The sequence below is a fragment of the Bos indicus x Bos taurus genome, chromosome 6 (genome assembly GCF_003369695.1).
Source record: "Bos indicus x Bos taurus breed Angus x Brahman F1 hybrid chromosome 6, Bos_hybrid_MaternalHap_v2.0, whole genome shotgun sequence".
NCBI classification, from domain to species: Eukaryota; Metazoa; Chordata; class Mammalia; order Artiodactyla; family Bovidae; genus Bos; species Bos indicus x Bos taurus.
Genome location: NC_040081.1, coordinates 37,545,135 through 37,570,784, shown reverse-complemented (window position 1 = coordinate 37,570,784; position 25,650 = coordinate 37,545,135). Strand labels below are relative to the sequence as shown.

Genomic DNA, 25,650 nt, shown 5'->3' with positions numbered 1-25,650 from the left:
TACCAAGTCTAATAAGCCACTACACTACACAGCTCAGCTTCCTCTTTACTAATGGGCAGAATCATTGACGTGCAGTTAGAGAAAGCTTCGGAGAAGGCAATGGCACCCCACTCCAGTACTCTTGCCTGGAAAATCCCATGGATGAAGGAGCCTGGTAGGCTGCAGTCCATGGGGTCGCGAAGAGTTGGACACGACTGAGCGACTTCACTTTCACTTTTCACTTTCATGCATTGGAGAAGGAAATGGCAACCCACTCCAGTGTTCTTGCCTGGAGAATCCCAGGGACAGGGGAGCCTGGTGGGCTGCCATCTATGGGGTCACACAGAGTTGGACACAACTGAAGTGACTTAGCAGCAGTAGCAGAGAAAGCTTAGGAATGATGTAGCCCAATTGAACTCATCAGTCGAACTCATCAGTCGTGTCAAATGAGCTAATGTGTATCAAGCTGTTTCTAAACATAAGGACTCACATCTGAAGATGTGAATTGACTTTCATTATTACTTAAGACTTGGGATTACATGTGCGTCACGTGTGGAGTGGCTAGCTACCTTTGGACTGTTAAGTCTGTGATTTTAGAGAAGATTCTCATCAGAGAGCTAGTAGACAGGCATAAAGAGCAAGGACTGTATTTCAGCTCCAGCCCTGCGACTCAATTTTATTTGTACTGTAACTCTGTGACTCACTTTTATCGTCTCTTATGGGCTTACAGTATACCAGCCTTGCTTGGTTGTTAATGAAATGTGGGATAATGCATGTGAATGTGCCTAGAATATGGTAGGCATTCAACAGAGGTTAATTCCTTCTTGTGTCAAAGTGTCTGCGATCCTTGATAGGTTAAAGGAAACGTTAAAAGGGTTGAATGCCAAGCTCAGTAGGTCAAATATCCTGAGGGATACTGATGAAATCCATATATGCTATTTTTTGTTCAGGGGAATCTGAGTCAGCTCTCAATTACTTATGTTGTTGCATTCAGTTCATTAAGGCAGCAGGAGCTTTAAAAAAAAAAAAAAAAAATGCTGTTTAGGGGTCCAAACAGTAAAACTACTAAGTTTTCTAAGGTTGATCATTTCTTTGAAATGAAAGCAAAACTAAAGTGCTTTACACTTTTCTTTTCCAGCATGCTACAAGTGAAAACTGATGAGAAACTGAATTTGTCTGATGGGAATACAGCAAGTTGCCCTCTGAGCCCCATTAAGATGTGCCTTAATCATCCCATTGAATGGAATCTGAAGTTGACAGCAGCATCTCTAGCAAGCTGTACAGTTCATAACCAAAATCTCAAAAGTGAAGAGAAATAGATTGCAGTTCTTCTTGCACTATCCTTATTTTGTACATCAATGTTCTTTCTGCCGATAGCATTTATTGATTTTGAAATACTTCCGGTCTTGTGATTTGTCTATAAAATCATTAATCATTTTGATTATATTTTTTGTATTTTTTACATGTTTTATGCCAGACCATTGTGGAATTTTGCAGTACAAATGGATTTTGATGTTTCTCTTTTTAATGGCATTTTGTGAATTTTTTACACCCTAAATATATAATTGTCCCGTTTTATTTCTGTACACAAAGTCTTAATATATAATGCATTGTGAAATTTAGAAGGCTAGTGCTGTAAAGACTTCTGATGACCTGACCCATGAACAGTTGTCTAACAGGTGGATACCAACTACCTCGAAGCAAATTGGTAAAAGGCAAAGGTATCTCGTAGAAGTATCTCTTTCTAAGTTATATATGTATAGAAAATTGATCATAGTTTATCATCAAGTGTTTCATTCCTAGGGAGAATCTGATCAGTTATTTCTCTGTACTTTTAAACCTATGAAGTCTGTGGGCTTTAAGAGCAATGGCACAACTGCATGTTTCCTCTTCAGCATATCTGTGCCTCTTGCAGATAAGAATACTGTTTGATTTTTTTAAGATCAGTTTTGAATGAAAAATGGTAAATGGATTTACATCTATTGATTTTATTGTATTCTAGCCATTTATTTTAAAGTGTAAAGGGATGTCCTAAAATGAGGATAATATTCCTTTAGTAGTGCAAAGCATAGCTTCACCATTGGCTTATGTGATTGTGTCTAAAACTTGAATAGTAAGAATACTCAAAGTTTGGTGCTTAAAGTTATTTTTCCCATGCCAGAGAAAGCAAGCTGTGGTATGGTGGTCCATGTAAGTATGTAAGAATATGGCTGCTTCCCTTTGGATAGCTATGGATTAAAAGGGATTTAGTTTATTGAGATTATAAAAAGACTTTTACTTATAGCATACCTTTTAAGACCTTATTTATCCCAACCTACCCCACCCCCCAAATAATTTTTTAAATGACAGGGATTTATCAAAAAGGCTTACATAAAGAATTTGAAGCACAGGAAAAGACAGCCAACAGAATGAAAAACAATCATCTGTTTTTCACTGTTTTGTATCACCACCGTATCTTCATTTTCCTTTTAGCTTAATAAGCATTCTTTGTAACTTCTGGGCTCCTTTTATATTTCTCAGTTGTATAAAGGATATATACATATGTAACATAGCAATCTGGCCCAGAAAAGCACAGCAGTCTTAACTTCAGCTCCATCAGAGAACATCACCTTAAAGAAATGGCCTCTCAGAAATAAACCTTAAAAAAAGCACAATTATTAAAATAGATCCAATGTTAGGTTATTTCTGTTCTGAATAATTAGATTATCAGAGGGCAAAAGACGTTTTGTTGGGTATTAACACAAGGAAAGAGGACTGATTTGACAGAGTAAGTTTCTTAAGTCAGCCAAGTGCCAATTTTATTCAGAAAATAAATTTACAGTTGAAGAAATAGTGCTCATAAATTAGTATGTAGTGAACTTCCTGTCACATTCTTTTCCTACTAGTATTTTTTAATCACTCACAATAAATATTTTGTTATATCCCAAACACAGAAAACCCCATCATTAATACATATATGTGAACATCTCCCTAACCAAGGAACCATCAACATAAGCAAACTTGGGCTCTCATATGCAAACACTTTGGGGGAAAAAATCACCTATACAAGTAGCATTATCAAAATATTTTAAAGTGTAAGGATCAAAAAATGATAACTTTTGAACTTGGATGCTGGGGACTCTGGTTCATCATACTAGTCTTCCCTGGAAATAAGCTTGTTTCTGGCTAGTTTGTGGTATTTATTTGTCCTTAAGATGTCATTTTAAAAATGTGTTCTGAGGTGTTATTATCTATGTTGGATATGCCACAGCTAAGTCAAGTTTCTCAAAGCAAGCAGCCGCTAATTACACTTAGATGTTGCCCATATGCCATGATTTTAAACATGAAAATTCATAAGGATCACCTGGGAGACCTGTTAAAAGGCAGGTTCCCAGGCCCACCTTAGATTCTTATTAAATCCATGATTGATTGATAGCAGATGGAGCAGTAAGCACACTTATAGATTCAATACAGGATAAAACAATGTGGAATCGCACACCAGAAATTTCTGCAAGAATCAGACTTTAATTTTCATACAAGGGTAACTTTATTAAAGCAAAGAACTGAACATAATTTTAAAGGCCATTTTTCAAAGGACTCCACCTCCATCATTTCTTCTCCTAACTTGTATCTTCATTGAGAAATTGTGCAAGGTTAAGTTTACTTTTTTCTAATGCTGCTGTTTTGGCTCGTCTTGGTAATCTCATCTTCATTTCTGATTCTGGTTCTGGAACTTCATGATCACTAAACAGATGTTGAAATACACCAATTTAAATACAAGCTTTAAAACAAGTTTGTTTATAAATAAAATTTTGTTTCTGTCATTCTATCAGTGTGTGATTGATATCCTGATTCCATTGAGCTTAAAACTAAAATCTCAAAACCAAGAAACACTGACCTGGTATTATACAGAATAAAGCAAAAAACAAAAACTTAAATTTCTATAATGAAGCCTGTAATTAAACAGGAACCATAGCAACTGCCCAAGAATTTTATGGGATACTCAAGTAGTGAAAAAAATAAGTTCTATTTATTTAGGCAAATAAATTCCTAAAACACTAAACAGCAAGTATCCCCAAAAGATACTTTTTCAATTTAAAAATTTTATACTGAAAATATATATACCTTTAAAATTATATACTGAAAATATATACATTTTACCTATGAATGAATGAATGAACACAAGACAGCTGTAAACATTCAGCTTCCAACAGTGGCTTATTGGCAGAAATCAAAAATAAATTATACCACTAACACCATCCAAATTACAGGCAGAATTATTCTATCATTATAAATGTAGAGAACCCAAATCTAAATCTCAGTAGTTTGCCAGTTCAAATTCAGAGATGTCATACATACGTGATCTTTTAATTAGATGAACAGATGGAAATATAATTTGAACATAAAAATAATTACATAGTACTAAAAGTCATGTCAACCAATAGGAAAAGCACACAAACCAGAGGAAGTCAAATACTCCTGGATAATCTAAAAATATACTATATAATATAAAAATTTTCAGATTATCTTGTTATATATTCACAGTATAAGCAAACTACAATTTTTTTAACTTCTAGATAATTTTTTAAAAAATGAAGATAGGCTTCTTTACATATTCTAGATGTACATGGCATACCTTTCAGAGTTAGCCTCAGCTTCAATAGTCTGACGTCTTCTGTTCGTTCTAGCTGAAGCTACCACTTTTCTCCGTCCTTAAAGACAGTATATAACTCATTATCAATTGCTCATTTTAAAGCTATTTTCTCAACTACCCACCCTTTATTTTCCCCTCTTCACCACCCTTCCCTCCTGGTCCCCAGACACCTTGATACAAAGTACCAATACCATAGAGAAATGGAACCCAAGTAAGATTAAAATTTTACTAATTTCTTATGTAAGCTCTGACAATAGGCAAGGGAAAAGATGGAAACTGAGTTATACGGAGGGAAATTCTGTTAAATTCATTTGGGGAAACGAAGCATGTGAAAAATGCTACATAAAGAGTGTACCCCTTATGGCACAAGGCATATGTAGACCTAATGATAAGGTTAGAAATACCGATTAAGCCCATAAAACAGGTCCTAAAGAAATAGAACTTCAATCAGTAAGATATGGTTTCTTGTAAAATATTAAAATTTTACAAGAAAATATTCAAAATATTCAAATTACAAGGGCAATTCAAATGTGTGCCCTAAAACATTTCAGAATAAAATTAAGGCCTTTATATGCTGGAGGGGGTTACAAAAATTCTACCTGATAGAAATTTACAAAGTTAAGTGGCCTGTGATGATCCTCATTTATGATAATAAAATATCATATACAAATGAAATTTGAGCTATTAAAAAAAGAGGTGGAATTCGTGTAGTATATCTGACTAAAAGCAGTCTGATCAAAGCCAAATTATTCAGTATGGTCATTTGGTTGAAATTTATATACCATACTTATTCAATTGAGACTTTTGTTTTCTTCCAACATTACATATTTGCTTGTAAACTTCTAACGCAGTTATCCCCAAGAAAACATCCAACAATATGGGACTGATATGGAACAATATCTAGCAATCAGCATTCAAATAACTGGCTTCAAAACCATATCATGGCCAGATTCCATTTAGAAATAATTAAATCTTAATAGAAAAGGGCTTCAAAAAAATTTTTTTAATGGTTGACTCATGAATGGAATTATTAGCATTCTTTAGTTTGCTTGGATGTGTTTTCTGATTCTTCTGTAACAAGCATGCATTGCTTTTGTAATAAGAAAATAATAAAAGATTAAAAAGACCTTGATTTTCAGATTTTTTTTCTAAGTGACCCCTAAACAGTCAACATTTACTTTATTCCAACAAATCCCTTATTGTTGGATATCCCTTGGAAAATAAATTACATTGGGAAAACATGAAATAAAAGGAAAATAGAAGCCCAGAAAAATACTAGGAAGATAAAAGGGACAAAAATGCTTAATCATATAAAGGACAGAGAGCAAACAACTGATAAATCTTAGTTTAACTCAAACAGTCCTTTGCAACAGATCTTTTGCATCATACTTCTTTCAATCAAAAGCACTTGAAGCAACAGTTATTACCTTTTTTAGAAACAAAGTAAAACCTAATATAAGCTGAAACAAATCAAAAAGAAATTTAAGGATATGCAATGGCAACCCACTCTAGTACTCTTGCCTGGAAAATCCCATGGACGGAGGAGCCTGGTAGGCTGCAGTCCATGGGGTTGCGAAGAGTCAGACACGACTGAGTGACTTCACTTTCACTTTTCACTTTCATGCATTGGAGAAGGAACTGGCAACCCACTCCAGTGTTCTTGCCTGGAGAATCCCAGGGTCGGCAGGGCCTGGTGGGCTGCCGTCTATTGGGTCACACAGAGTTGGACACGACTGAAGCGACTTAGCAGAAGCAGCAGCAAGACATTGAAAAATCTTTACACTTACCCAAGGAAACAAAGTATTTCATTCGATAACAAAACTGAAAAGTTATAAAGTTGTACAATCCATGTTATTACCTCTGTTGGTCTTTTGCTGAGTGGATTTCATTCGAGTTGCTTTTACTTCCTTGACAGGAGTTATGTATACATCTTTATTCTTTTCTATTAAAGGAAATAATATAATTATTAAAAATAGCCTCATAAAATATGACCAAGTCAGTGACAATCAGTCCCAAAAGCAGCTACTGAAAATGTACCATAAGTAAATGTTCCAAGTGTGAACACTGGAAAATAAGCAAACAAAACTCTTAGGAACATAGTAGGCATGGTATTATGGTGAGAAATGTACATAAAAAATCTATACAAGTACAATAAACACTTATCAGTAATATTCATACACTTTCCCAAGTGAATTTAATTAGAAAAACTCTTCCATTTCTGACATCTATCACTTATATGTTAGAGGAGGAGAATCTTATACTCAGGTTACTATATTGTTACCATCTTCACTCTGAAGAACAGTCATAGTTGTGATGTCATCCTGTGCTGCTACAGCTTGGTCACTATGTTCTTTAATTCCTTTTTCTATCTGAATCTTGATTTTCTCCAGAGCTCTTAGACATGTTCTATCTTTTACTTGCTGTAAAAAAAAAAAAAATTTATGCATTTTTTATGCAGCATATTTTTTAATGCAGCATTTTCTAACCTTTTAAAAAAACTATATAATGATAAAATTAATAAAGCATTCTAAAAATTCTATGAAATTTATGAAGGAAATATTTACTTCAAGAAATGAGCACCAAATACTAATGTATGTATAAATTTAATAGAATGTAAATTCTACTTTGATAAAAAAAAACATATACACATTAAGAGTGACTAGAAACTACTTACCTCCAGAATCTCATTCAGCACAACCAGAAGATCTTTAGCAAGATCGCTGCTGAGTTCTAAAGAACTCAAAGCTTTCGTATAGACCCGAACTTCTGGTGAATGTGGACATGTTAGGATCTCATTGCAAATTTTCATAGCCAGATTGTCATGAACTGTTAAGGCCTGGCAAATCAAGAGAAAAATACTGGTAAATTGAAATGGTAACTTTGTAATACAGTCCTACATATCATTTCCAAATGTCTAAAACAAAATTAACATAACCCTCCCCATGTAAGCTCCCCTTCTTATAGTAGATGCTGTGGTACAATGTGTACTGAACCATTCACGCTCCAGGCTACCTTGAGTTTTAGAGGCTAAAAGTTCCCACATGTAGACTGAACCAAGCTTAAGGTCACACTTCCTCCCCAAGGGTTAATCCACATTCAGTAACTGGTAGATGTACAGGTACAACAGCCCAGCCTTATCTCAATTCTGGACAAAGCAAAGAACACTCCTAATTCTGGAACTTCCTGTGAGATCAGCTGAGACCTTAAGACTGCATGACAGTTCAATTTTCCTCTACCCAATCTATTTCCTTCATTCCTTCAAGATGCTGCTCATAAGAGTACACCCTAATGTCAACAGGTTCTTGAGGTCTTCTGTCATCCACACCTAGGACCTCAGAGTTATCTTGGATTCTTCCAATTCCCCCGCCTCAAAGCTCTTTCTGCTAGGCTTCTGTACCAGCAACTTTTTTTCTACGTCAATTTCTACTACTTTTTACTACTACTTTCTATTCTCTTTCTACAAGCATTTATTTCCTAAAACCAATTTTTTAACTGCTCTCTTTATTAATATTCTCTATTCCTCTTACCAACTCACCACACCTAATGAAACTGACAATCAAATTAATCTTCCCAATAATGACTATTATCCCATTAAGCCTTTCATTATACTCCCTGCAAATAGTCAACTCCAAATTCCCTATCCTAATGTTCTGCCCTAACAGGCCTATTCAGGATCCTTAGCTGTAAAGATTTTTCCACAGTTCCCCAACATGACTTATAAAACTAGCTACATTTGATCACCTGCACTGGGTCTTTTTCTGTATCCAAACCACTCCTCAAATCCAAACAAGGCCTAAGTAAATTTTACTCAGCGAGATTTAAAACTAGTAATGCCTAACTTACCATCCAAAGCACATGAAACTTGCCATCTTCTAAAATGCTAAAGCACTTAGCTATATCACTGACCCTTACTATATTTTGTCTTAATTTTTGTAATCTTCTTTCTAATAACATGTAACTTAGTAACTCAAATAAGGTATTCAGTCACTAAATATCAAAAACTAAAATATCAATTAAAACAAAAGACCAATACCTTCAACTTAATATAATGACATCTGAAATAATTCATAACACATTAATTTTCAATATGGTGAATGTTTGATTAAATGATATTAAAGGGTTAAAAACCAGCTTACATTTAATTTGTGCGAGAGTATGCACTAACTGTATCTTCTCTAAATTAAAAACAAAACTAAGCTTCAGGTGAGTTTCATCCTTTGAATTCCCCTTCCTTGTATCAGAAACATAGCAGGTATATCAATAATTGAGCACTCAATGAGCCCTACATAACAGGTCATTATTCAAAATGAGTAACAGCCAGCACGAGGTGGGGAGGGGATGGTAAAAATGAAGAATTTTTGGTAATTTCCGTTCAGTATCAAAAATGTTAGCATTTTTATTTTTATATGATATCTCCCCATTTCCCAAAAGGCCTTTTTAAATTAAAATGTAGTTAATTTACAACATTATATTAGTTTTAGGTGCATGACAGTTATTCAGTATTTTTATGGATCATACTCCATTTCAAATTATTTTAAAGTAATGGCTACATTTCCCTGCTGTACAGTATATCCTTGTAGTTTATTTTATAAATAGTAGTCTGTGTCTCTTAATCCCTTATCTCTGTCTTATCCCTCCCCTCTCTTCTCTGATAACCACTAGTCTCTACTTTATATCCGTTTGTCATATTCATTCTTTTTATTTTTTAGATTCCACAAATAAGTAATTAACAGAGTATTTGTCTTTTGTCTGAATTATTTCAAATTATTTCAGACAAAACACTCTCTAGGTCCCCCGACACAGTTGCAAAAGACATTTTTCTTTTCTTAGTGTTATGTACTACCACATACGCCAGAAATTTTAAGATCAATATGCAGCCTCTCTATTTTAAAGAAACTATCAGAAGGATTATTTTACCAAAACAACAGTGACCTGCATGCTAGTTACTACCCTTACCATCCATAGGCTAATATACTCACCCACCTGATAATCTGGGGGATTCTTGGCCTGAGGATTTAACCCACTTGGTCTTGTCAAATCTACAAGTAACTCAGCAACATTAGTTATATCTATTTCAGCTAGAGGAGATGACGCAGGGGCATTGGCCAGTGTTTGCAGAGTTGGAAGAAAGGCTTCTTCAAAACATTCCTGGTTAGTCCTATTGAAAAACAATTCAAGGTATGTTACCAAAGAAAAAGCATATGATTCTTTAAAAACATTATATGCAAAATTCACCTTATCAAGACATACTACATGTTTATCTAGGAAAGAGCCAAATAATTCAGGTAGATAGAATCTAGGTAAATTCTTCTCATTTACCACTGAAGAAAAAGAAAACTAACAGCAAAATACTATAACTATGACTCATGAGGAGCCTGGATTCAATTTCAAGCTAGACTTTGGTTTATCAATATGACTAAATACCTGCTTGCATAAGCAAACATGGGGAAGAACACGCCGAGGCAATGTCGAAGTCGAATGTCCTCTTCAGTCACAGGGTTGTACCATAACAAGACAAGATGAGAAAGAATCCTGCTGCTGACCAAAAGTCCAGAGAACATCAGCTTGGCTAGTCCTTCTGCAGCTCCTGTTCTGAGTTCAGACACCTATTAAAAATGACTTTCATTAAAAGAAAATTTTTATTTGTATTAATACCTCCCTTTTAGGCCTTACATTGTAGCCCATCCTACAGTACTTTTATATAAATTTATCCAAAAGCATTCATGTTATTATGATTATTTAAAGGCACATAAGAGGATTTTATTTCTTCTTTTTAGGTTAAGGCTATGTGACAAACTATTAGTCTAGCTATAAATTCCCTTTCAATTCTTCAGAAGAACAAAAAGAACCAAAAGGTAATATTGTGAAACCAGAAACCAAAACCATATGTATTAAACACTTACCATGGTGCTAAAATATAGAAAACTTTCAATAACAGTCTCTACCATCAGAGAAGGTGTCTATAAATGAAAGTTCCAGAGGCAGGAGTGGCATTATGTGTGAATAACATGTAAAATGTGAATAGAAGGTGTACAAGAAGAAAAAGGCATTCCTAAAAAAGGGTAACCAAAACAAAACTAGATAAAAAAATGAAAAAGAGGTAGTGGTATTCAAACAGAGATACAGGTATAAAAGAGTAGTAGTTTAAAATACTGGCTATTAAGCCTGAATTAAATTCAAGCCTCTGATACTTCCTAGCTGCATGATCTGATCTTATGCGTATTACTTAACTTCTTTGTGACTCACTTTTTTCATATATAAAAAATGGGATAACAGAAGTACTTATCACAAAAGACAAAGAATATATGTAAAACTCTTAGAAGTGCCATCCACATAGTAAACCCTTAACAAATGTCAGTGATTATTTTTATTACAAATAGAAAGTAAGTTTTCTTAGCAATCAGGTTAGAGAGACCTTGAAAGTTAGGTAAAGAAATTCACCCTCAATGAGGTAGGATATCGTTGAAGATTTTTGAAAGAGTACTTAGACAAATGAGATTTCAGGAAAATTAGGTTGACAGGTCATAGATTATTTAACTAGATTCTGTGATGTATATGCAGACTACATCATCCGATATGTCAGGCTGGATGAAGCACAAGCTGGGATCAAGACTGCTGGGAGAAACATCAATAACCTCAGATATGCAGATGACACCACCTTTATGGCAAAAAAAAAACAGAGGAACTAAAGAGCCGCTTGATAAAAAGAGGACAGTGAAAAAGCTGACTTAAAACTCAACATTCAAAAAATGAAGATCATGGCCTCCAGTCCCAACACTTCATGGCAAATAGATGGGGAAACGATGGGAACAGTGACAGACTTTATCTTCTTGGGCTTCAAAATCACTGCAGATGTGACTACAGCCATGATATTAAAGACAATTGCTCCTTGGAAGAAAAGCTATGACCAACCTAGACAGCATATTAAAAAGCAGACACATTTCTTTGCCAACAAAGGTCCATATAGTCAAAGCTATGGTTTTTCCAGCAGTCATGTGGATGTAAGAGTAGGACCATAAAGAAAGCTGAGCACTGAAGAATTGACGCTTTTGAGCTGTGGTGTTAGAGAAGACGCTTGAGAGTCCCTTGGATAGCAAGGAGATCAAACCAGTCAATCCAAAAGGAATTCAATCCTGAATAGTTTGCCCAACTGATGCAAAGACCTGATTCACTGAAAAAGACCCTGATGCTGGGAAAGATTGAAGGCAGGAGGAGAAGGGGATGACAGAGGATGAGATGGTTGGATGGCATCACTGATTCAATGGACATGAGCTTGAGCAAGCTCCAAGAGTTGGTGATGGACAGGGAAGCCTGGTGTGCTGCAGTCCATAGGGTCACAAAAAGTCAAGACACGACAGAGCGACTGAACAACAGCAACAATGCTGACAGGCCATAATCTGGGAATGAAAGACAAGTCTAAACTAGAGGGGGCAGAAGGGAAATCCAGTGGAATGAGGAAATACAAAAACTATTTCAGAAATATTTTCAAAACTCAAAAATAAAAAGAAAAATATAAAAATATAAAATATAAAAAGAAAAAGAAGTGCCAGAGTACTGACAGGTTCTTTACACACACAAACTCATTTAGGGCTCAAAACAACCATGAGAGCAGAGATTTTGTTCCACCCAGCACTGTACTCTCAAGACCATAGTTGACTAAATTAAAGAACCAGCCTGAATAAACATCATTTTTCCCATTTCAAAGATAAAGAAACAGGCCAGAGACAATAAATACCTTATTGAAGATTCAAAGATGTTACCAGAACACAAGTCTATAAGTCTCCAATTCCAAAGGCTGCATGTCTTTCATCTTTTTAAAATTTCTAACATAGGAATTTGAATTGGGACAGGACTGCAGGTCTTTAAAGCATGTAAAGAAAACTTGTATATGGCCCAGAGGACAATTAAGAAAGTCAAAATTTTTTAGTGGTTATGACAAAATCAAAGTCACAGAATCCAGTGAAGCCAGAAAGAGATTAATGAACCTGCAGTATTAAAAAAAAAAAAACAAAAACAAAACTCATTCATCTACAGTCAATTTTCCTGTTCAATAGTTTTCCATCTACGCAATGTCAGCAAACCCACAGCACTGGATAATTCCCAATAAGAAGTCAGTCTTATTACTTGGCTAGTAACTAAAAACTTAAGAAAATACTAATAAGGACTTATTTCCACCAATTTATAGTCAAAATGTGATGTCAAAAATTGTTACAGTAGGAAAGACATTAAATATTAATTTTAAAAAGGTCAACTCATCAAAAAGATACTTATAAACATAAAACAAACGGAGCCCCAAAATATCTGGAATACACTGATGGAACTGTAAGTAGAAGACAGCTCGAAAATAATAACTGAAGATGTTAATATGCCGCTTTCCATAATGAATAGAACAGCTGGACAGACCAATAAGGAAGTAGAGGACTTAACACCATAAACCTACCAAACATACAAAACACTCCCAACAACAGTGGACTACACAGTCTTCTCAAGAGCACGTGGAACATTCTCAAGAATAGAGCCTGTATTAGACCCAAAACAAGTCTCAGTAAATTCATAAAGAATGACATACAAAGTATCTTCTCCAACTACAATGGAAAACACTTGAAAAGCATAACAAAAGAAAACTGTAAAATTCACAAGTATGTAAATTAAACAATATACTCTTCTTACACACCAACAGGTCAAAGTAGTCATCAAAATGAAAATTAGAAACTGCTTAATTAGATAAATAAAAATAAAAAACACAAAAACTTTTGATACGCACCAAAGTTTCAGAGGAAAATTTATAGCAGTAAATGTCTACGTTAAAAAAAAAAATCTAAAACCAATAAGCTAACTTTACATCTTAGAGAACTAAAAAAAGAGACAGAAAATTAGAGGGAAAAACAAACTCAATGAAACTGGAAGTTGTTTCTTTGAAAAGAGCAACACACCTGAAAAACCTTTAGTTACATTGACAAAAAAAAAAAGACGCAAATAACTAAAATCAGAAATGAAAGCAGGAACATTACAACTGGCCTTACAGAAATAAAAAGTAGGATTATAAACATAATACTAAGAACTGAATATCAACAAATTAAACAACCTAGATGAAATGAACCACATCCTAGAAACACACAAATTGCCAAAAGGGCCTTAAATAGAAAATCTGAATACACCAATAAAAAATACATAGCTTGAATGAGTAAATCAGAAACTTCTCCAAAAGAAAAGTCTAAGACTAGATGTGTAAATTCTACCAAATATTTAAAGAACTGACAGCAATCTTTCTCAAAGTCTTCCTAAAAAACAGGAGAAAACAATTCCTATCTCAATTTATGAGGTCAGTATTACCCTGACACCAAAGGCAGACAAAGACAATGCAAGGAAACTATAGATTAATTTCCCTTATGAATACCAATGTAAAAAATCTTTACCAAATTACTAGCAAATCAAACCAAACAACATATTAAAAAGATTATACAACATAACTCAGTGAGATTTATCCAAAGAATGCAACGGTGGTTCAATATAAGAAAATGAAGCATTATAATGTACCATAGAAATTAAAAAAAAAAAAAATCACATGATCTTTTAAACTCATACAGAAAAACCATTTGACAAAATTAGACATGCTTTTATGATTAGGGGGAAAAAACCTCAGAGAAAAATAGAATTTCTTCAAAATGATAAAGGGCATTTATGAAGATTCCACATTATAGTCAACAAAGACTGAAAACTTTCCCCCTAAGATCAGAAACAGGACAAGGATGCCTTTTTTAACCACTGCTATTCAAGACTGTACAGCAAGTTCTAGCCAGAACAATTATACCAGAAAAAGAAATAAAAGATATTCAAATTGAAAAGGAAGAATTAAAACTGTCTCTTAACAGATAACTTGATCTTAGAGAGAAAATGCCAAAGAATAAACACACAGAGAAACTAAAAGAGTTAGCAAATGAATGCAGCAAAGTTGCATGATACAAAATTAAATCAATCCACACACAAAAATACAGCTGAGTTTCTATGAACATGAATGAACAATCCAAAAAAGAAATTAAGAAAATAATTCCATTTACAATAGCATCCAAAATAAAATATATAGGAATAAATTTAACCAAGGAAGTAAAAAACATGGACCCAGACACCTACATAACAGTTTTGAAAGAAATCAAAGACGACCTAAATACAAGTAAAGACATTTGAGTTAGTGGATTGGAAAACATTAAGATAGCAATACTGCCCCAATGCAATCTACATATATTCAATGCAATCACTATCAAAATTCCAACAGACTTTTTTGCGGAAATGGAAAAGTCAATCCTCAAATTCATAAGAACTTCAAGGTACTTCAAATAGCCAAAACAATACTGAAAATAATGAGCTGAAGTTGGAAAACTCAACTCCCTGGTTTCAAAACTTACTATGAAGTTACATGAATCAAGAGAGTTTGGTACTGGCTCAGGATAGACAGACAATGAAAAAGAATTGAGAATCCAGAAATAAACCCACATACTGATGATCAATTGACTTTTCTGATCCTCCACAATGATGCTAAAACAATTCAGGAGGAAAAGAATAATCTCTTCAACTAATGGTGCTGAGACAACTGGATGTCCAGTTAAACAAATGAAACTGGACTTCTACCTCACACCATTTACTGAGATATTAGCTGAAAATGCACCAATACATCTAAATCAAAAGCTAAAGGAGTAAAACTTTTTGAAGAAAATAAAAGGATAAACTTTCATGACTTCTGATTAGTGCAGTCTTAGACAAAACACCAAAAGCACAAGCAACAGAAGATAAATTAGTCTTCATGGAAACCTAAAACTTCATAAAAATCGAAGAACATTATTAAAAAAGTAAAAAGCCCAATTTAAAAATGAGCAAAGGATTTGAAAAGATATTTCTCTAAACAAGGAATACAAATAGCCAAAAGGCACAGGGAGATACTCATCACTAGTCATTGCTGCTGCTGCTAAGTCACTTCAGTCGTGTCCGACTCTGTGCGACCCCATAGACGGCAGCCCACCAGGCTCCCCCGCCCCTGGGATTCTCCAGGCAAGAACACTGGAGTGGGTTGCCATTTCCTTCTCCAATGCAGGAAAGTGAAAAGTGAAAGTGAAAGTGAAGTCGCTCAGTCGTGTCCGACTCTTAGCGACCCCATGGACTTCAGCCCACCAGGCTCCTCCGTCCATGGGATTTTCCAGGCAGAAGTACTGGAGTGGGGTGCCATTGCCTTCTCTGTCACTAGTCATTAGGGTAATTTAATTCAAAACTACAGTGAGGTGCCAATCCAATCTACTAAAATGGCTAAAAATTTCAATAACAATTTTCTCGTATTAATTTTAATAACAAACAATAAAATTGTTTAAAATAACAAGTGTTGATAAGGATGAAACCCCTGTTCATTGTTGGTACACTGGGAATGTAAAGTAGTTCAGCTGCTATGAAAAACAGTTTGGCAGGTCCTCAAAAAATTAAAGAAATTACCATATGAAACCATGAAATTACTACAGAAAAAACAGAGGGTAGTAAGCTCCTTAATAAAGGCAACAAAAGCAAAAATAAACAAATGGGACTATATCAAACTAAAAATCATCTCCACAGCAAAGGAAATCATCAATAAAATTAAAAGATAGCCTATGGAATGGGAGAAAATATTTGCAAATTATATATCTGATAAAGGATTAATATCCAAAATTATATATAAAGAACTCTACTACAACTCAATAGCAAAACCAAAATTTGATTAATTGTTGTTCCCTGGTGGTCCACCTTCCAGGCAGTTAAGTCCAGTTGTTAAGACTCCACCTTCTACTGCAGGGGGCATTGATTCAACCTTCCTGACTTCAGATTATACTACAAAGCTATAGTCATCAAGGCCATACTGGCACAAAAAAAAGAAATGCAGACAAATGGAACAAGACGGAGAGTCCAGAGGTAATCCCATGCACCTATGGATTCCTTATTTTTGACAAAGGAGGAAAGAATATACAATGGGGCAAAGAGAATCTCTTTAGTAAGTGATGCTGGGAAAACTGGACAACTACTTTTAAAAAAATGAAATCAGAACAGTTCCTAAGGTCATACACAAAGATAAGACTCAAAATGGATTAAAGACCTAAATGTAAGACCACAAACTATAAAACTCCTAAAGGAAAACTCAGGCAGAACACTCTATGACATAAATCACAGCAAGATCCTCTATGACCCACCAACTAGAGTAATGGAAATTTAAAAAAATAAACACATAGGACCTAATTAAATTTAAAAACTTTTGCACAGCAAAGGAAACTATAAACAAAGTGAAAAGACAACCCGCGAATGGGAATAAATAACAGTAAATGAAAGAACTGACAAAGGATTAATCTCAGAAATATACAAGCAGCTCATAAAAATCAATAACCAAAACAATCAATCAAAAAATGGGCAAAAGACCTAAACAGACATTTCTCCAAAGAAGATATGCAGAGGTCTAACAAATACATGAAAAGATGTTTAACATCATTCGTTATTAGAGAAATGCGAATCAGAACTACAATGAGATATTACCTCATAGTGGTCAGAATGGACATCATCAAAAAATCTACAAACAATAAATGCTAGAGAGGGTGTGGAGAAAAGGGAACCCCCTTGCACTGTTGGTGGGAATATCAATTCATACAGTCACTATGGAGAAAATTATGGAGACTCCTTAAAACACTAGGAATAAAATCACCATATAACTCAGCAATCCCACTACTAGGCAGAACCCTGAGGAAACCAGAAGTGAAAAATACACATGTAACCCAAAGTTTACTGCAGCTCTATTTACAATAGCTAGGACATGGAAGAAACCTAGATATCCATCGACAGATGAATGGATAAAGAATCTGTGCTCTCACACGCACACGCATGCATGCTCTCTATCTATCTATATATATATATATAAATATAATGGAATACTACTCAGCCATAAAAAGGAACATTCTTGAGTCAGTCCTAATGAGGTGGATGAAGCTACAGCCTATTATACAGAGTGAAGTAAGTCAAAAAGAGAAAAACAATCATCATATACTAATGCATATATATGGAATCTAGAAAGATGGCATTGATGAACCTATTTGCAGAGCAGCAGTGGAGACAGAGACATTAAGAACAGACTTATGGACACGGCTAGGTGGGGAGAAGGGGAGGGTAGGAGGTATGGTGAGAGTAACATGGAAACATACATTATCATATGTAAAATAGATAGTCAATGGGCATTTGCTGTATGACTCAGGGAACTCAAATCAGGGTTCAGCAACAATCTAGAGGGGTGGGACAGGGAGAGAGGTGGGAGGGAAATTCAAGTGGGATGGGACATGGGTATATCTGGCAGATTCATGTCGATGTTTGGCCGAAACCAATGCAATACTGTAAGGCAATTATCCTTCAATTAAAAATAAATTTTTTAAAAAATGAGCAGAGGTACTGATAAACATTTTTTGTGAAAAAAGATATAAAAATGGCTGACAGGCACATGAAAAGGTGCTCAATATCACTACTCACCAGGAAAACACAAAACAAAAGTAAAATGAGGGACTTCCCTGGTGATCCAGTGGTTAAGACTCCACCTTCCAACGCAGGGGCATGGATTTGATCCCTGGTCAGGGGAACTAAGATCCCACATGCTGTATGGTGCTAGAAGAAACCTGAATACTTTCATGCAAAAAAAAAAAAACCAGCAACAACAACTGATCATCAGTTCAGTTCAGTCGCTCAGTCGTGTCCGACTCTTTGCGACCCCATGAATCGCAGCACGCCAGGCCTCCCTGTCCATCACCAACTCCCGGAGTTCACTCAGACTCACGTCCACCAAGTCAGTGATGCCATCCAGCCATCTCATCCTCTGTCGTCCCCTTCTCCTCCTGCCCCCAATCCCTCCCAGCATCAGAGTCTTTTCCAATGAGTCAACTCTTCACATGAGGTGGCCAAAGTACTGGAGTTTCAGCTTTAGCATTCCTTCCAAAGAAATCCCAGGGCTGATCTCCTTCAGAATGGACTGGTTGCATCTCCTTGCAGTCCAAGGGACTCTCAAGAGTCTTCTCCAACACCACAGTTCAAAAGCATCAATTCTTCGGTGCTCAGCCTTCTTCACAGTCCAACTCTCACATCCATACATGACCACAGGAAAAACCATAGCCTTGACTAGACGGACCTTTGTTGACAAAGTAATGTCTCTGCTTTTGAATATGCTGTCTAGGTTGGTCATAACTTTCCTTCCAAGGAGTAATCGTCTTTTAATTTCATGGCTGCAATCACCATCTGCAGTGATTTTGGAGCCCAGAAAAATAAAGTCTGACACTGTTTCCACTGTTTCCTTATCTATTTACCATGAAGTGATGGGACTGGATGCCATGATCTTTGTTTTCAGAATGTTGAGCTTTAAGCCAACTTTTTCACTCTCCACTTTCACTTTCATCAAGAGGCTTTTTAGTTCCTTTTCACTTTCTGCCATAAGGGTGGTGTCCTCTGCATATATGAGGTTATTGATATTTCTCCCGGCAATCTTGATTCCAGCTTGTGCTTCTTCCAGTCCAGTGTTTCTCATGATGTACTCTGCATATAAGTTAAATAAGCAGGGTGACAATATACAGCCTTGATGTACTCCTTTTCCTATTTGGAACCAGTCTGTTGTTCCATGTCCAGTTCTAACTGTTGCTTCCTGACCTGCATACAGATTTCTCAAGAGGCAGGTCAGGTGATGGCTGTCTGGGGAGGCCTTACAAATAGTTATGAAAAGAAGAGAAGCGAAAAGCAAAGGAGAAAAGGAAAGATATAAGCATCTGAATGCAGAGTTCCAAAGAATAGCAAGAAGAGATAAGAAAGCCTTCCTCAGCGATCAATGCAAAGAAATAGAGGAAAACAACAGAATGGGAAAGACTAGAGATCTCTTCAAGAAAATAAGAGATACCAAAGGAATATTTCATGCAAAGATGGGCTCGATAAAGGACAGAAATGGTATGGACCTAACAGAAGCAGAAGATATTAAGAAGAGGCGGCAAGAATACACAACACTGTACAAAAAAGATCTTCACGACCCAGATAATCACGATGGTGTGATCACTGACCTAGAGCCAGACATCCTGGAATGTGAAGTCAAGTGGGCCTTAGAAAGCATCACTACGAACAAAGCTAGTGGAGGTGATGGAATTCCAGTTGAGCTATTTCAAATCCTGAAAGATGATGCTGTCAAAGTGCTACACTCAATATGCCAGCAAATTTGGAAAATTCAGCAGTGGCCACAGGACAACTGATCATACCTTGCACCATATACAAAAGATTAATTCAAAAATGAATAAAAACCAAAATGCAAAAACCTAAAAAGAATTTAAGGGAAAAAAAAACACACCACAATGAGATATCACCTCACACTGTTAAAATGGTTTTATCAAAAAGACATTTGGCAAAGATGTGAAGAAAAAAGAACCAAAGTGCAGTCTTAGTGGGAATGTAAACTGGTGTAGTCATTATGCAAAGTAGAATGAAATTCTTCAAAACAGTAAAAACACAAATACTATATGATTCAGCAGTCCCATTTTTGGGTATACATCGAAAGGAAATGAAAAGAGAATCTTGAAGACATACCTGCACTCCCATGTTCACTGTAGCATTATTTACAAGAGCTAAGATATGGAAACAACCTGTGTGTCCATTAGTGAATGAACAGAGAAGATGTAAGATATTATTCAGCCATAAAAAAGGAAGGAAATCCTGCCATTTGCAACAAGAGGACTAGACCCCGAGGACAATATACTAAGTGAAACAGCCCGACAAATACTTTTTTGGTATCACTTTTATGTAGAAATCTTTCAAAAAGTTAAACTCAGAGAAATAGTAGAATGAATAATAGTTACCACAGATTGGTGGGTGGGGGCAAATATAGAGAGGTTGGTAAAAGGGTGTATTTTCAGCTACAAGAAGTTCTATTATACCTTTAAAAAAAAGATGAGTAAGTTCTCGAGACCAAATGTAAAATATGGTGGCAAATGATAACACTATAGTATTACTAAAATTTGCTGAGAGAACTTAAATGTTCTAACTTTAAAGAGAAAGAAAGGTTGAGGATATATTAAGCAATTAGTTGGGATGAGGAGCAGAAGCAAAATCCTAAAACAGCAAAGAAGAATTAATATATGACCTGGTAACCCTACTTCTAGAAATATACTGAAAAGAATTAAAAATAGCTACTCAGCCATACATATCTTCATAGCAGTACTATTCACAACACCCAAAGGTGGAAACAGTCCAAATATCCTTCAGTGTATGAATGGCTAAACAAACTGTGGTATATACATAGAAGAGAATATTATTCTGCCATAAGAAGGCTTGTGACACAAGTCACAACACAGATAAATCTTGAAAAAAAGCTAAGTTAAAGAAAGCAGACAGGAAGTCACATATTTTATGATTCCATTTATAGGAAATACCCAGAAGAGTTATATCCATAGAGACAAAATGCAAATTGATGGTTGTTGCAGGCTGGTAGGAGGAGACACTGGGAGCAACTACTTAATCCTTTGGGATATAAAAATGTTTTAAAAAGTAGAGGCAGTGGTTGCACTACACTAAATGTCAGTGAATTGTTCACTCTAAAATTGTTACTCTATGTTATGTCAATTTCATCTCAATAAAAATTAAAAAATTTATAATTTAAATGTTTATAGATGCTTTAAAAATGTAGTTAATGAGTACCTTAAGGAAAGAGATCTAAGCCCATACCATATCTTAGAACTTGTACCCATTCAATATAAGATTATTTTAAATTATTTCTTAAGACTCTTTGGGAGGACTTCCCTGGCAGTCCAGTGGTTAAGACTCTGTGCTTTCAATGCAGGGGGTGGAGTTCAATCCCTGGTCAAGAACTAAAATCCCCATGCCAAAATAGGAAAAAAAAAAAAAAACTCCTGGGGAAGAAAGTTGTAAGTCATAGATCATAAGACAGAGAAAAAAGATGAAAAACAACAACCTCCCAATAGTCATTTCATTTTTGTTTACACTTCAATTCTCTAAACATGTAATTTGATAGTGGGAAATTAGGTATATTACAAGTGAAAGAATTTAATTATGATATTCAAAAGGCAAAAATTTTTTAAATGCTGGCCAAGTTTAAACTTCAGCTTAAAAAACTAAAAAGAGCATAAACATATATATGCTAAAATGACCTTGCAAAAATGACCTTGCACACTAATAGGGCCATGATTATTTCTTACCTCGCTATCTAAGAAATCGGAAAGTAGTTTCAGAACATTCTTGGCTATAGCTGTCTCTTCTTCGGATTCTTTTGACTCTTGCTCTTCACTGGAGTTTATTTCTGCACCTTCCTTTTGAGTAGCTTTGATTTTTTTAGTTTTAAATGGTTCAAATCCAAATGTCATCAGTTGGTCAAAGATTGCCTTTAAAGCACTTATTTTTATTGTCACATCATCAATTTGCAAAACCTAAATTGAAACAACATCCCCCACCAAAAGTAAATTAGGTACACTTTCATTCTGTTTACACAACATAAAATTAACATATATCTTACTCTAATTTCAACAACAGTGTCAAGTCTACATATAATATTTTTAAAAACTTAATTAAAATTTATTCTAAAGTTATTGTTATTTATACCATGACACTTAAAGAGTTACATTTCTTTCAGAAAAAGTTCATCAGTCAGTAAAAATTTCCTGACTGGAGTCAGAACTATATTATTTGTTCCTTTTATATATAAAAATGTGTATGAGTATATGTTCAATGAGTATATGTTCAACTATGATTTTATTATTTTCAAGATCTAGAAAAACTGTTCTATTATATTGCAATTGTTTAGGGCCATCTATAAAGACAAAAATATTACATCCTAACTAATGAAAAGCATTTACTAGAATATCAGTATTCCTCTAAGCTATCAAGCTTCATTAAAGACAAATTTTTTTATTAGTGCAATAAATTCATATTTCATTAATCATCAATTCAGTTTTCATTGAATTGGACTCCTTTATAAAAGGAAATAAATCACAAAACCCAGCAGTTTGTATGAGTACCCTAAGTTAAGAAAACTGAATTCCTATAAACTAAATTTAAAAAAAGCCATAAAAAAAAAGAGTTGAATGTTTCTACTATGAAGAAATTTACTATTAGTATGTTCTCTAATGTACTTAAATTTTGATCATTGATATGCTTGATTGATTGATAAGCTATACAGCTTAGCCCATAGAATGAAAAAGAAAAAAATCACCAGCAGGTTTGTCAAATGAATGGAGAAAAATGGCTCAAAATTACAAAACTTGATTTCAAGATAAATCTATTACATTTTCTTATGGCAAGACTTGCAAATTTGCCAAATCCAAATGCTTATTTCTAAGAATGTACTGTCATGACCATTCTCTACAAATTTTAAACACACTACTCTCTCAACAGCATCTTGGCTTTCCTTGCCCTTTTCAGTCCTTTACTGGCTAGCAATAGCTCTCAAAATTGGGTATTTTTTAAAGAAAGAGTTTAAAATTAAGTAATTTCCCTCTTCTGCCTTTCTAACAAGTGTGGATATATTTCTTAAATCAGTTTCTGCTAGTCAAACTTGATTTAAAAAAAAAAAAAAGATTTCTTACTTTACCAAAATACAGCTCTTTTCCCTTAATCTAAAATCTTCCAATGATAGCTCTGAAAATACCTTTATAAACAACTGAATCTGCTGTGGTTAAATTCTTTTGATCGCAAATCCCTTTGAAGATCTAATAAAAGTCCACCCCAGAATAACATTCAAAACATAGGCAAAATTTCATATACAATATATTTTACTGCATTTGTATCTGATATCACTCACATTTTTAATGTACAAAAAATTATACTGTTATTTTTCAGACAAACATTAATAGCCAGTCCCTGAAAAAAGTTCAGAGATCAAAGTTAAAAGTTAAAAAAAAAAGGTCAATTTTAATTCCACGACAAGGCTACTATTAACTATTTTGATTTGATATTAAGGTAAAATTATGAAATGGTCTTGGATAGGGAACATTCATTTATTTTTCACAGGAACTTGATTTTGGCAATTCTTTTCACTACAGAAAATTATACAGGAGTAAACAGCGCTCCTATAGCTCTGTCAAATGGGGGCTAAGTTTAGTATTAAATAACTTCCTAGTGCTCCAGGACACTCTTAAGCATTAAATTCATATTACATTTCTTCTAAAATGACCAAAACACTTATTATTCATGTTGTTGTCACACTGTTAGTCACTCAATTGTGCCCTACTCCTTGTGACCCCATGGACTGTAGCCCCTTAGGCTCCTCTGTCCATGGTATTCTCCAGGCAAGAATACTAGAGCTGGGTTGCCATTTCCTTCTCCATATTATTGATGTTATATCAACAAAAATTAAAAAGATCAAAATTCACATTTCAAATTTAAAAGTCAAGTGCATGACTATACCTTTGGAAAGAGTTCTAGGCTATTTTTTTTTTGCTGCAGTACTAGAAATTTTATATAATTGTCTAACTTTAATCTCCTCTATCAGCATTCCAATTTGAAAACAACTTGTAAATTTTCAGAAGTACTCATAATGGTATATAGGGCATCTTGATGAATGTTTTACCTCATTTTTAGAGTCAGAAAGCATGGTACTTAGTAAGCTAGACATAAATGAACCATTCACTATCAAATAAGATTTTTCTTCCACTTAAAAAAAAAAGTAATGACTAGGGGTCAATCTTGGAGAAGGCAATGGCACCCCACTCCATACTCTGGAAAATCCCATGGGCAGAGGAGCCTGGTAGGCTGCAGTCCACGGTGTCATGAAGAGTCGGACATGACTGAGCAACTTCACTTTCACTTTTCACTTTCCTGCATTGGAGAAGGAAATGGCAACCCACTCCAGTGTTCTTGCCTGGAAAATCCCAGGGGTCGGGGAGCCTGGTGGGCTGCCGTCTATGGGGTCACACAGAGTCGGACACGACTGAAGCGACTTAGCAGCTTCAATCAACACTTAGCAGGGGTCAATCTACACTTAACTACCCTTCCTCTACAAAGCCAGGAAATTGAAGTTGAGAACTTACTCATTTAATTTCTCAACAAAATCTCTTTGAAAATGTAGGATTTTATTTCCTGGGCATCTATAAAGCCAATAAAATTCACAATAGTAGATGGGACTCCTTTTAGTATTACTAGTAGAATCACTGATGCCAATACCTGCTGATTTAAATAGTAATGGGAGATTTATTTTACATCTTGGAGCAAAACCAGATATATGGCTAAGTGCTATAAATGATTCATCTGGACAAAGTACAAAATCTTTCTCCCAGTTTGAAAAAAACTGTACACCATTTTAAAGATAATACATGACATTCCAAGTTTCCAAAAGAATCTCACATAATAGAAATTTTACTCTGATAACGAGCATGGGATGATAAATATAAACAAAGCAACATTAGGAATTTAATCCTTGCACATTAAATGAACTGATTAGATCCAAAGTATTCCAAAAAAGGAAAATATAACCAAACACTGAAATTCCTGAGAACTATCTTTTAAAAAAAAGTATGGTTTCAAATTTTTTTCCTTTGATACAAGTCACAAACAGTTTGACCAGTTCCAGAACACAAGACTTACCCACGTCCTCCCTAACTGTATATGCTTTCTTTTTCTTGGCAATATCATATGCAACATTAAAGGAAGTTTCATTTGGACCTAGCTTTACTTGGAAAATACACTTCCCTCCATCTCCCCACATTGTCACAAAAGGACAGTGTGATTCATGTAGCACTTGGTGTTGTCAAATGTAGTGGAATAAAAAAGCTGCAAGGTATTTTTGTACATATTGCTTGCCAACAGGTAAATGGGAGCACTTTTCGTGTTAACTTGAAAATAACATGTGACAACAAGGATTATCAGTTTTAGGAAGATTATTTTATTTAAGACTCAACCCAATCAATAGTTGAATTTCCCCCAAGATCAAAATTTCCTTGCAGCTTTTTTATCCCACTACATTTGACAAGAGATGGAGGGAAGTATATTTTCCAAGTAAAGCTAGGCCCAAATGTTAAAAACAG

General features: G+C 34.9%; 2 protein-coding genes across 5 annotated transcripts in view; one reads left to right on the top strand and one right to left on the bottom strand.

Annotated features, from left to right (window-relative positions):
• Positions 1-3,787, top strand: part of LCORL (ligand dependent nuclear receptor corepressor like) — a 179,102-nt gene extending 175,315 nt beyond the window's left edge. Inside the window, exon 8 of one of the 2 annotated variants that reach the window (XM_027544121.1) lies at positions 1,118-3,787. In XM_027544121.1, the coding sequence (XP_027399922.1) occupies positions 1,118-1,131 (14 nt within the window). In that variant the 3' untranslated portion in view covers positions 1,132-3,787. The remainder of the gene's footprint in view (positions 1-1,117) is intronic. The other variant, XM_027544132.1, reaches the window with a different exon arrangement.
• NCAPG (non-SMC condensin I complex subunit G) overlaps positions 3,180-25,650 on the bottom strand; it is a 76,857-nt gene continuing 54,386 nt past the window's right edge. For all 3 annotated transcript variants that reach the window (XM_027544138.1, XM_027544137.1, XM_027544139.1), the window contains exons 14-21: positions 21,832-22,059; positions 10,037-10,218; positions 9,596-9,770; positions 7,287-7,448; positions 6,894-7,032; positions 6,471-6,554; positions 4,595-4,670; positions 3,180-3,702 (exon numbers count right to left, since the gene is read on the bottom strand). In XM_027544138.1, the coding sequence (XP_027399939.1) occupies positions 3,579-3,702; positions 4,595-4,670; positions 6,471-6,554; positions 6,894-7,032; positions 7,287-7,448; positions 9,596-9,770; positions 10,037-10,218; positions 21,832-22,059 (1,170 nt within the window). In that variant the 3' untranslated portion in view covers positions 3,180-3,578. The remainder of the gene's footprint in view (positions 3,703-4,594; positions 4,671-6,470; positions 6,555-6,893; positions 7,033-7,286; positions 7,449-9,595; positions 9,771-10,036; positions 10,219-21,831; positions 22,060-25,650) is intronic.